The 13,608-nt window shown below is 29.4% G+C and overlaps 1 protein-coding gene across 1 annotated transcript; it reads left to right on the top strand.

Annotated features, from left to right (window-relative positions):
• The first annotated feature begins 183 nt into the window (after positions 1–183).
• LOC116105338 lies at positions 184–1,151 on the top strand. The gene is made up of 2 exons (XM_031391771.1): positions 184–464; positions 578–1,151. The coding sequence occupies exons 1-2, from the start codon at positions 184–186 to the stop codon at positions 1,149–1,151; spliced, it is 855 nt and encodes a 284-aa protein (XP_031247631.1).
• Positions 1,152–13,608: the final 12,457 nt, after the last annotated feature.

The following is a 13,608-nucleotide window of genomic DNA, read 5'->3' as shown; positions in this document are numbered from 1 at the left end:
CATGGATTGCCAATTCCAAATCGCGCTGAATTTGAACATATGTAGAATAAGTTGATTCCTGAGGAGTTGAATTATGATATTGACAGCAACAAAATCCTGCACAATGACTTATACAGTGGTCTAAACAATGGATAGAGAGACATTTACAATTCAATTATTGATTCAATTTATAATGAAAGAGGAATGCCGTTTTTTGTTTACGAGCATGGTGGAACATGCAAAACATTCCTATGGTCAACAATAATAGCAAAATTGCGGTTTGAAGGTAAACTTGTTCTTTTTGTTGCTACGTCAGGTATTGCTGCCTTGCTGTTACCAGGAGGAAGAATAGCCCATTCACGTTTCTGGATACCTTTGGATGTAACTAACAAGAGTACATGTGATATTAAGAAAAGAATGCAATTGGCAAAACTGATTTTGACAACATCTTTGATAATTTGGGATGAAGCATCGATGGCAAATAGGTATTGCTTTGAAGCACTTAACAGATCTTTGAGGGAGATTTTGTCTGATAAAGATTCGTGAAATGCTAATAGAATATTTGGAGGCATAATTGTTGCACTGGTGGAGACTTCAGACAGATTTTACCAGTTATACCAAAGGGGAAAAAATATGATGTGATGCAAGCATGTTTATCTTCATCTCCCCTTTGGGAACATGTCACCGTGTTGAAGTTAACAGAAAATATGAGATTGAAAAAGAATTTCCAAAGCGATGCAGAATTGGAGTTGACTACTTTTGACAGATGGTTACTGCAAATTGGTGAAGGAACAGGAGTATCAGAAGATGAAAGCTTTATAGAAATTCCTGAAGATTTGAAAATTTCTCAACACAGAAATCCAGAAGAAAGAATTGTGAATGTTGTTTTCTCAAATCTATTTGCTGAGATAGGCAATGTTTATTATATTAGAGAGAGGGCAATATTGATAGCTAGAAATGATACAGCACATGAATTGAATGACTACATTATTCAAAAATTGCAATCAGAATCAAAGACCTATTACAGTTCAAACAGCACTTGCAAAGCAGCAGGGACTTCAAATGATGATGACATTCTATATCCAACAGAGTTTCTTAACTCTTTGATGTGCTCTGGTATGCCAAAACATGAATTGCAATTAAAAATTGGAGTTCCAATTATGTTGCTATGAAATCTGAATCAATTAGATGGCCTTTGCAATGGGACGAGATTGATTGTGACTCATCTAGGGAAGTGGTGCATACATGCAACAATTATTACATGATCAAATATTGGTGATAATGTTGTGATTCCTAGAATAACAATGTCCAATGCAGATATGAAATGGCCTTTCAAACTGAACAGAAGGCAATTACCAATTGCAATTAGCTTCTGCATGACTATAAACAAAAGTCAGGGTCAATCACTCAAAACAGTGAGTTTGTATGTAGAACACCAAGTATTTACCCATGGACAATTACATGTTGCCCTATCAAGAGTAACTTTGAGAAAAGGTATCAAGATCTTATTAGTCCAACAACAAGATGAACCAGAAGAAAAGTTGCGAAATATTGTTTTCAAAGAAGTGTTCCACAAGATAGAAAATTAGATATGATACTGATTCTATAGCAATGCAAAGTTTCAAATACAGAATATTTGTCAAATATTTCACAACACAATTATACTGTTTTATTATTTGTACAAGTAGTATTGCATGGTGTAAATACATTTTTAGTAGCATTATCATTAGTACAAACTTCATTAGACTGCCCTCTCTTCAACACAACTTTTTCCAAAAATTTAGAGTCTTCATTTGGAAATTTTGACTTGAAAGCATCTACACAAGCTTTTCTGGCAGCCATAAATGTGTCTATCACCCAATCTTCAACTTCATTCTTCTCTTTCTCTTTGACAACCAAAGATTGGATTTTTCTATTCTCATTAGACAATTCGTTCAATTTTTTTATCACAACTTCCTTTTCTTTTTGTTGATTTTCAATAGATTGTTCAGCAGATGTAAATGCTTCATGAAGATGTTTCAAGTCATCTTCAACTTTATCTACCTCTCTTTCAAAACCTTTTTCACTTCTTCTAATTTTTGTTTGTCAAAATTCAGAACTTTGATTTCTTTTTGCAATTTTGAAATAACATTCTCCTCTGCCAGCCAATGCTCCCGAGCTTCTTGCCAAAGTTCAAAACCCTATTGTAGAAATACAAGGGAAGAAGATAAAATCTCAATAAGACACGTTTAAAAAAAGTACAAACTTAACTGACCATTAAATTGTTCCAAAAAAATAATACCTGAGTACCGACAAAAGATATCTTATTATTTAATTCTTTCATAGATAGTGTTCTATATTTCCTCACACTCTTTATATTCTCACTCTCTTGCTGGGATGTTTTTTGTTGCTTTATAAAGCTACATAACGGAACCTCTTCTATTGTATCATCTTTCTCTTCAATAACTTCGACATGAAATGAAACATAAAGGGATACAATAGGATTAGGCACTCGTACAGATGAAACATAACTCTGTAGTTGATTTATCAACTTTATTGTCGTGGCAATGCTTGGTCTTGTATTAGATGCTGATTTGCCCTTGACTCTATCCATAAACTTCAGCAATTTTTCAGAAGCCATATCTAAAATTTAAAAATCACACTTCAAGACTTATAAAAAAAAAGAACAATAGAATCATCAATCAACCTAAAAAAATAATATTTCCAAACTGCCTAAAATCCTCAGCAAAGAAAAATAATAGTATAAAGATTTATTCGTACCTTCTTAAAAAATTGTATTCACAAATACTACAACAAACCAACAAGACAAATTATAAACAAAATTTCAAACAGTCATGAGTTCAAAGCGATTACGAACCATTCAAATCTGGAAATTCCTCACTGATTTTGATTTGGATATTCTATTATACAGATTGTGTGTGAATGCATATCCAAATAAAGAAAGAAATAAATTTTACCGTTGTAAAGTTGTGCAAACTTATAGGATTTTTGACGAAACTGTTCAATGTTACCAATTTGCCTGAAATCACAGCAACAAATCCGGTGTGATGGAAACATAAATAGATACTTCAGGGTTAGAGAGTTTGAATCAGGCTAAAAAAATACTCTTAAGCAATAAAACATCCTTAAAAGTAATAAACATATTGAACAACAACATTTAAACAACATATAAACTTTATCAATCTAAACGACCTCGCACATCAAAATAATAATGCCAGTGTTTTTATCATTAAATAATAATCCCTTTAAAACAGAATAACAATAATTGCATACTTTATTTTAAACTTAATGAATACACATGGTATAATAATAATTGCATATTATTCTTATTAAAAAAAATATTTTCACTGAATAATTTATCATATGAACAATTATAAATTCTTGAAATCCAATTGCCATAGAAAAATATAAAATAAAATAAACATGATTACCACTAATCAAATATAATAATTAGTGAGAAAATATAATATCTTATGAAAATGTTGTCTGATTTTCTTTTCATCTTACATTACAATAACATTAGATTCAAATTCGAATAAAAACTTAGTGATTTGAAACAAACATTATTTTTATAATAAATAAAACACTGATTAAAATTTAAATATAAATTGTTAACATTTATTTGGTTTTAAATTTGATATAATATCAAGGACCGTTGTCTTTCACAATTTCCAAACAATTTTTGCACATTCTTCAATCGACCAGTTTATTTATTATGATACGTCTCTTCGTTTTCTAATTGTTCGATTTCCATACACATTAAAATGATACTTTCATGTTTATATATATATATATATTATATATAATATATATATATATATATAGATGATATATATATTGTATATGAACAATTACTAAAACTGCATCTACATCATTATATAAATTTTAATTATCTGCTCAAGCTTTGTTCACGTTTTTTAAAATGGCGGATAAAGGCAAGAAGAAAGCAAACTAAATTATTGCAAGTTTTTCAACAAAAAAACAAAAAGGTAAGAAACGAATCCGTTTGCACTGATAATGTTTCTCTGCATTAAAGTACAAAGAATTTTTTATTTGTAATATTTTGTAAATTGATACAATTCCATGAATTTCTTTTTTTGTTAGTTGGTTTGCCGATGAATAAAAAGGACGAATAAAAAAACTTGAAGCAACTTCTGCAAAAAGTCCAGACAAATTTGGACGATTTAAATGCGGCAAGACTCGATCTGAAAGATGTTACCAATGAAATGGGTAACATCATGGATTCTTGCACGGGCTTTGTCTTTGATCTAAATAAACGGGAGAGTTTGGCTGTTGAAGAGGAATTGAAAATTCTTAAACAGAAAGTTCAAGATCTTTCCTCTACATCATCCAAACATACCTGATAGTAAAAAATGATGATGTAATCATGTTTATAATACAGATATAATAAATAAAATTCTTTTTCAATTGTCTCATTGTCAAATGTTTAACTGATTAAAAAGTTTATTATAACATGTTCTAAATAATTTTTGTTAGATACAATATCAAACGTTAAAATACTATAATAAAAGCAATTGATATTGTGCATCAATGATAGTAACTAATAAAAAATAGAATGAGCAATGTTTAATTATATCAAACAATTAATCAAGCAATACCATGAAGAGATCAATGACAAGAAAGAAAATAGACAAATCAATTTTATAAAAGAGACACATAACATTTGCTCATAAAACATTATAAAATACCTAATATTTTTTTTCTGTAAAAATTGATTGTCAAACTAGAATTCATTTTCGAATACCAACTGTTAAAATTTAAGTGTTGTAAACTTTATTGTTCAAAAAAAAGTATAACTCATTCGCAGCAATATTCAACTATTGGCGAACATATTTAAATTAATAAGTTTTCTAAACGTTTTCGAATTTATACATTTAATATATAATTATATACTCGTTTTATTGCATATTGTTCGAACATTTGCTTTCATCTACTTCCATAACTGTGGTTTGGCGAACCATTGTATTGGTCGCAAATATTTTAGATGTGTTTAATTCCATAACATACTCAAAAATACAAACCATTTAAATTTAAAGTAAGTATATCTATATATATTTAAAAACATAACAATATCGATATGTATTTGTATTGTTTTAAAATTTTTAATGTACAATAAATACTTTACTATCATTTAATTGCACGTTATCCAAAACTTTTTTTTCCTTTTCTTCATAAATGCCTGTGTTTAATATTTAACAGAAATGTATTAATATTCTGACTTTTACACTTCACATTATACGAAGAGTCCTTTAAATCGTTTTTAATAACTAATGCCTTTATTTATGAACAGATACTTGTTGGGTTCCCAACTATTCATATTCTAACCTCATTCAAAATGTCTTCTCTTGTTAATATCTATATCAGGATAAAAAAATTTGTATTTGTTTTGCCTTTACAAAATACTTGATTTATTTTCTCTGCTTATCTCAATATGACTGACAGATCATCAAATCCAAAGAACTTTGTAGACGGTAATAAACATCTAAACCATTTTAATATTTTCATTTCTATACAGAAACTCTGTATCTTTATATATTTTTTTAAATTAACAAGATTTGATTGTTATACTTAACAGATGAACCCGCTTCAATCGACAAATAGGTGGACTTGAAAGAGATCCTTCACAATATCGAAACCAACATGGAGAAACTAAATGCTGCAAGACAGAAATTGAAAGAAACAATTGATGGATAGATAGAAATCATGCAGTCAACCATCAGTGTTATTTCTGATCTAACCAAGAGGGAGTTCAGGATTGCTGCAAAGGAAATTGAACTCGAAATTCATCAGCAGCAGAAATAAAAAAAAATCTCATGTACACAATCTTTTGATGTTTACAATACAATTAATATAAATATAAATATATTCCATTCAAAAATACAATAGCAACAGTCCAAATTTGCAAAAATACTTAAAACAACAAACTAACAAAAATAACTCATTATTATTATAAATATAAGTTTAACAATTTTAGTGTATAATAACCTACATGCTGAACAATAATTTAACAACAGCGTTTATACTAAAAAAAATCTTTAACTTTGAATAATTTCACCTCTTATATGATAAACATTATTGTATTATGCAGATTATCAAATTGAAAAATAATCAAACAATTCTAATAAAATATTATACATCAACATTACAATTTTGTATTCAACAAACAAGTCGAACAAACTGAACAATTTATTAAATAAAATTAAAACTTGCCATTATCAATGGTATATGTCAAACAATTTTAATAAACAATACTCCAGCCATTTCAATTACAGAACAACATATACCAACGTTTTGCCGAACAATTGTATCATGTATTTTGAATATTTACAATGAATCTTCCAATGACCAATACTTATTACATGCTGTTTTGGTAACACACCTATATCAAGATATGTTGCTAATGTAGAATTTGCCTTTGCGAACCATGGCAAGTAATTATTACAAAACCGTTATCCGAACAATAATTAATAAACATTAATAATTAGCTAATACTTATTATAATGTTTCCAGGATACGTTTATGTTGACACATAGAGAGATTGTCTTTGGCAAACCATTTTCACATGATAAATCGTTTGACAAATGATGTACAATTACTCAAATACAATTCAATGCTCAATAACAAAATCAATGTTCAGAAATACTAAAAGCCAGATGCAATTAACAATTTTATTTAAAACAATAACGTATAATGACTATTCACTATCAACCAAAAAATTATATAAACTACAATGCAAATATCCAAAATCCAAAGTTTTCATACACTCAAAAATCTTACAATGGCTGACGAAGATTCAACAACACAAATCAGTAATATTTTACAACTACTGGCAGGTATACTACAACAAATCATTTTTAAATCAACTCAAAGAAGCATCTAGACTCTATGCGCAATTCGGTTGACGTAAGTACTACTAACACCAGTGGTATTGATTACTATATCAAAATATTATCACAAGATATAAATTAGACTTCATTTATCTAACATTTTACAGATGCAAATATCTTAACAAACAAGCAAATACAAAAAAAGTACTGCGTAAAAGAAATATCTACAAGCAAAGATCCAAGCTACTAGCAATCACGCCGCAAGGACTTTCAATTCTAAAAATGTTTGCAAACATAGAAAATATACATGCATTATTACTACTTGGAACGTACTTAGTCTTCATCGAACATGATGTACACACAGGTGTATTGATGTTGAATGCAGCTTGTAGAACAAATACAATGCAAGCACTATATCACTTCGCAATTGCTCTGCAAACCATATATGAACGGAAAGGTATACAAATTCTACTGAAGTTGGTCAAACAGCCATACTATTTTGTGAGGATGAGAAATTGCAAAGAAACCTTCAAATCCCTAACTCCAACAACAACAATTCTTATCAAAAGAAAGATATTTGGGATTTGTGACAAACAAGATGAAAGTGTTGTGCATTGGGACAAAATAACAACACTAGAAAATATCACCTGCCAAAATTGTTGTGTAGATTGCCAAATAGTATGTGTAAAATACAATTTGTAATAGAATCTTCAAATTAGGATCTTCATAATATTTTACTGAATTTTAGTATACCAGTGATTATTCAAAATTAATCCTACTGATGATATGTGCATTCCAAACTATATTGTTGAACAAAAAATTTCAAATTGCATAATCCTATTTCCTAACCATAATAATAAAGTATGTTATTAACATGACATGTAAACGATTTTCCAACACATGATACCATGTTATAAGCCATGATTTTTCAGTTTTAGATTTTACTGCAAGTCATTGATAATGATTAATATTTATTAAACTTGATTGTTCAATTACCAATTGTTAACTTTTCATTGTGGTAAACTTCACTCTTATTGATTATATTGATTTTTTTTTTTTTTTTTTTTTGTGAATGTAAGGGGTCTTATACGTTGTATGTTATTCACAATGCATTTATGTCAATTTAAGGGGTTTGTGAATATGAATCATTTGATAAGTTTTTGTTTTGTTACATTGTATGTGTTATGTGTTGCTCTTTAATACAAACGGTTACAGATATTTATGAGAATGTGAAGAGTTACGAACAATTTATTAATCTAACTTGATAATTGTGTGTAACGAACCATTGAATCTGTTTCCTTGCATATTGTTTGAAAAATTGTTTTGATCTATTGCCATAACTATTTTTACCAAACCTTTTAATAATAATAATTAAACTACCAAATAAATACTTATTACCGTTTCATTGCACACTATCTAATCGTTTTTTTTATCTTCTTCAATCCCTGTGATTATTTTTTAACATGTGTTTTCGTTTTCTATTCATTCAATTGCTATTAAAACCAACTCTTGATATATATATATATATATATATATATCTCTCTCTTATACANGGCATTACAATAACAAACCATTGAATCTGTTTCCTTACATATTGTTCGAACAATGGTTTTGATCTACTGCCATAACTATTTTTACCAAACCTTTTAATAATACTAATTAAACTACCAAATAAATACTTATTACCGTTTCATTGCACACTATCCAATCGAATTTTTTATCTTCTTCAATCCCTGTGATTATTGTTTAACATGTCTTTTCGTTTTCTATTCATTCAATTGCTATTAAAACCGACTCTATATATATATCTATTTAGAAGGTTAAGCAAATTTGTATTCATAATGCATTCAGAAAATACCTAATTTTTATTGATGCTTTCTGCTTCTCCTGTCTAATTTGCAATGCCAGACAAAACATCAGATCTGAAGACCTTTGAAAGCGGTACCAGACATTTTACTCATTTGGTTGTATTTTTTTATATACATAAATTCTATAATTGTTTAGTTGTCATAAACTAACATTTATTTTTTATTTTTTCAAAAGTTGAATCAGCAATACTTAACAGACAGTACGAATTGAGACATATTATAGAAAATGTTGAAAGCAACGTAGAGAATATAAATACCGAAAGACAGAAAGCGAAACATCTCATTGACAGATTGGTGGATATCATGCATTCAACAATCATTATTATTTCTAATCTAATGATATTGGAGTTACAAATTGCTGCAAATGAAATGGAATTGGCAAATCATCACGATAAGAAATGAAGAATGTGAATGTATCCATTTCTTTTATAATTAATATATAATAAATAATATAACAATATATTGAATTCCAAAGTACAATATCAACAGTTTCTGTTTCTCATTAACTTACAATATTCAAATTTCCCAACATCATCTTAAGTTTTTTATTCTTTTTTGTTAACAACCCATATTCCAAACAATAATAAATAACATATACATAATATTAACCTAAAAAAATCAAAATGTACATACTTGTTTAATCTTAAAATCATTTTTATAACCTAAAATAAATTACGATAACAAGTGACCCAACTATTAATTAATTTTAAGCATGATAAATTATAGTTAGACAATAAATAAGAGAAATTCATAATTATGCAAATGTAAATATCATATTCAACACTACAATTTATAAAAAACAACAAAGTTTCACAAAAACTAATTACACATAACTTACATATCCAATTCCTTTTGCCGGATAGTTGAATTTTTGGGTTTGCGACCACACTTTTTCCCTGGTTTTGATTGACAACGTTTATCCACTACCTTTTCAACATATTTTGAAACATTTGAGCTCAAAAACATATCCTTCCATTTCTCCACAAATCCAGAATATGATTCAACATGTTTCTCATGCTACAATAAAATTAAATATTTGTAAGTTATTTATCCAAAAATATAAAAAAAAAATTATTAGAATAAAATTGTTCTATAATATAAACAAACACATATATGTTATGCAAAAGAACATATATTCAAAACACCTTCCAAACAACACTAATTAAAAAACTTGAATCCCGAATAAAAACAATTCAATAAATCAGACAAATATAAAAGCCATAATAAACATACCACTTCAAGTTTACCAAGCAAGTTTTCCAGCTTTAAAGCAAGTTTATGGTTCTCTTGAGTTAAAATTTTAATCTGTTTAACAAAACAACAACAAAATANATGTCAGGTCTAGTACAGACTTGAGCATACATTAGGCTTCCAACAGCTGAAGCATAAGGAATAGTTTTCATTTGTTCCTTTTCAATCTCAAGTGTAGGACATTGGTTCAGATTGAACCTGTCACCCTTAACAATGGGTGCAACACTGGGTGAACAATCTTTCATCCTAAATCTCTCAATAATTTTATTAATATAGGCTTCCTGAGATAGTCCCAAAATATGTTGAGACCTGTCCCTATGAATCTTAATGCCAATAACATAAGACGCCTCACCCATATCCTTCACACTAAAATGTTGACAGAGAAATTGTTTCACCTCATGTAGCAAACCCAAATCATTGGTTGCAAGTAGAATATCATCTACATATAATACAAGAAAGATGATTTTACTCCCACTGACCATGTGGTTTATACACTGATCCATGACATTCTCTACAAAACCAAATGAAGAGATAACAATGTGAAATCTTAAATACCACTGTTGAGAGGCTTGTTTAAGTCCATAAATTGACTTCTTAAGCTTGCAAAACAAATGCTCACCATCACTTGAAATAATCCTATCAGGTTGTTTCATATAAATCTCTTCTCAAAAAAACCAAATAAAGCTTCACTTTCTTCAACCCTTTATTTCAAATCTCCATGCTACAATCAAATTTCAAAAATCAATCTTGCAAAACTATAAAAGCCCAAACAAGTACTTAATCCTCACTGTCATTATCCAATGTATATCAAACAAAGATACAAAATATAATATAAACCACAGATAAACAAAACAATAAAAAAAAAAGAACGAAAACAAAGAGTTACAAACAAAAAAAGAAAAAGGGACGAAATAAATATTACTTACATTCTTACAAAATATTGTTTAGATACTGCCGAAGCTTTAAACAAACAAAAAATAGTAGTGGAAGAAACCGAAAAAAAACAAAAAAACAAAAATAGATACAAGACGGCGAGGTAGAGACAACGACAATGTACTGAAGAATACCCTAAGTAAATAGTAAACAAATTTGAAATAAAACCCGGCCTAACAACTGAAAGAGCATTAACTATCCGGTCTTTTGAATTAAATATATTTGACAATATATATCCACTATAATTAATTTTAGCAAATTGGATTAAATAATAAGTATATATAAATGTGTAATAATGAAAAAAATTACTATTATTAATTCTTTTATCCAGTATATCAAAAAATACATACAATAAAATATTGCTTTTTCACAAAAATTAATATGCAACTAAAATAAAATACTATTCATTAATAGAATATGAAAATCTTTTATCCAGTGTATCAAAAAATGCCTGCAATAAAATATTGTTTTTTCACATAAAATTCATAAGTAAATATACAATCCAAAATATAATATGTCCAAATCCAATTTCAAAAGCAATCGGCTCAATGCGCGGGCCTTAAACTAGTTTCATTATAACTTCATTACTACTTTCATATTTGATATTTGAATCTTTAAAATATTTAGGTACTTAATGATGTTATTTATGTAAAATACATTCATATTCCAATATTCATATAGAAGTTGATAATACAATCAATTTCATCATAAAATCTCCATGGAATATATGCAGAAGTAAATGACAAACCTCTAGCCATAGCAATTGTTGTTTAATCTTCTTGCTCCTTCAAATTACAGGATCTTCCACTGACTACAATTTTAGAGTGATGGTTTTTGAATCTGAAATAAAAATTGCGTCTAATGGGGACCTGTAAAGTCTCCTTTTAATACGTAGTTGTCTTTCCATCAAAGACAACTGCCCAATAGAAGAGACACAACCGTATGACCACATAAGTCCACATCAGCATAAAAGTGTAGGACCATAATGTAATTATATTAAAAGTGTAGGACCATAATGCAAGAAGTCTAACATTCTCCCACTTGGTCCAAACTTTTATAATATAATCCAGAACACAAGAGATGTATATGCGGTATGTTCAATTAGAAAGAGGAAAAATTACATGAATCATAGCAATAAGTCCCTTTTAAACAAGTATTACCTTCCATGTATTACAATGCAATTGTTCTCTTTCTAAATAAATGCTTAAATGTGGAATATCACTTTATGAACAAACCTCAAATGTTTGTTCCAAGTCCTCTAGAATGTTTATTTGTCTCCAACCAAAATGTATACAACTTAAAAGAGAAAACAAACGAAATTACAAAGTTTCAGATAATGAAAGTATTACCTCTTATAGTGACAAAGTGGGACATAGTCCTATTCGAACAACATGATCCTTGAACATCTTTGGTGGCATGCCTTTTGTTAGAGGATCAGCAATCATATGCTCGGTATGTATGTGTTCAATGAGCACTTTTTTGGCTTTAACGTGCTCCCTTATTGCTAAGTACTTAATATCGATGTGTTTACTTCGACTTCCACTCTTATTATTCTTAGCAAAGAATACAACAGCTGAATTGTCACAATATAACTTTATTGGCCTAGAGATAGACTCAACAACTCCAAGCCCAGAAATGAAACTTCTCAACCAAATACCCTATGTAGTGGCCTCAAAACAGGAAACAAACTCAGCTTTCATGGTAAAAGTGGAAACTAAAGATTGTTTGGAACTTCTCCAAGATATAGCACCTCCGACGAGCATAAAAACATATCTGGATGTTGATTTTCGAGAATCAACGCAGCCAGCAAAGTCTGAGTCTGAATATCCGACAACGTCTAAAATGTCAGACCGTCTATAAGTAAGCATGAAACCTTTGGTTCCTTGAAGATACCTCATGACCTTCTTTGCAGCTCTCCAATGATCCAAACCTGGATTACTTTGATATCTTCCTAACATGCCAACTACAAAAGTGATGTCAGGTCTAGTACAGACTTGAGCATACATTAGGCTTCCAACAGCTGAAGCATAAGGAATAGTTTTCATTTGTCCTTTTCAATCTCAAGTGTAGGACATTGGTTCAAATTGAACCTGTCACCCTTAACAATGGGGGCAACACTGGGTGAACAATCTTTCATCCTAAATCTCTCAATAATTATTAAATAGGCTTCCTGAGAAGTCCCAAAATATGTGAGACCTGTCCCTATGAATCTTAATGCCAATCCAAAGACGCTCACCCATATCCTTCACACTAAAATGTTGACGAGAAATTGTTTCCCTCATGTAGCAAACCCAATCATTGGTTGCAAGTAGAATTCATCTACATATAAACAAGAAAGATGATTTTACTCCCATGACATGTGGTTTACACTGATCCATGACATTCTCTACAAAACCAAATGAAGAGACAATGTGAAATCTTAAATACCACTGTTGAGGGCTTGTTTAAGTCCATAAATTGACTTCTTAAGCTTGCAAAACAAATGCTCACCATCACTTGAAATAATCCTTCAGGTTGTTTATAAAATCTCTTCCTCAAATCTCCATTGAGAAAAGCTGTTTTCACAATCATTTGATGTAAATCTAAATTGAAATGGGAACTAATGATTATGATACGAAAGGAATCCTTTTTAGAAAACTGGAGAAAATGTTTCTTTATAATCTATTCCTTCCCTTTGCGTGAACCCTGGCAATAAGTTTAGCCTTGTATCTCAATGTTGCCAATGAATC

The sequence above is a fragment of the Pistacia vera genome, unplaced genomic scaffold, assembly GCF_008641045.1.
Source record: "Pistacia vera cultivar Batoury unplaced genomic scaffold, PisVer_v2 Contig498, whole genome shotgun sequence".
NCBI classification, from domain to species: Eukaryota; Viridiplantae; Streptophyta; class Magnoliopsida; order Sapindales; family Anacardiaceae; genus Pistacia; species Pistacia vera.
The sequence above is the reverse complement of the archived record's forward strand: the minus strand, read 5'-3'. Positions and strand labels throughout refer to the sequence as shown.

Bases quoted from the DNA above. Each gene is read 5' to 3' on its own strand.
- LOC116105338 (XM_031391771.1), top strand. From the start codon at position 184: ATGCCGTTTTTTGTTTACGAGCATGGTGGAACATGCAAAACATTCCTA. The intron at 465-577 runs GTATTGCTTTGA...TGGAGACTTCAG, and splicing joins GAAGCATCGATGGCAAATAG to ACAGATTTTACCAGTTATAC.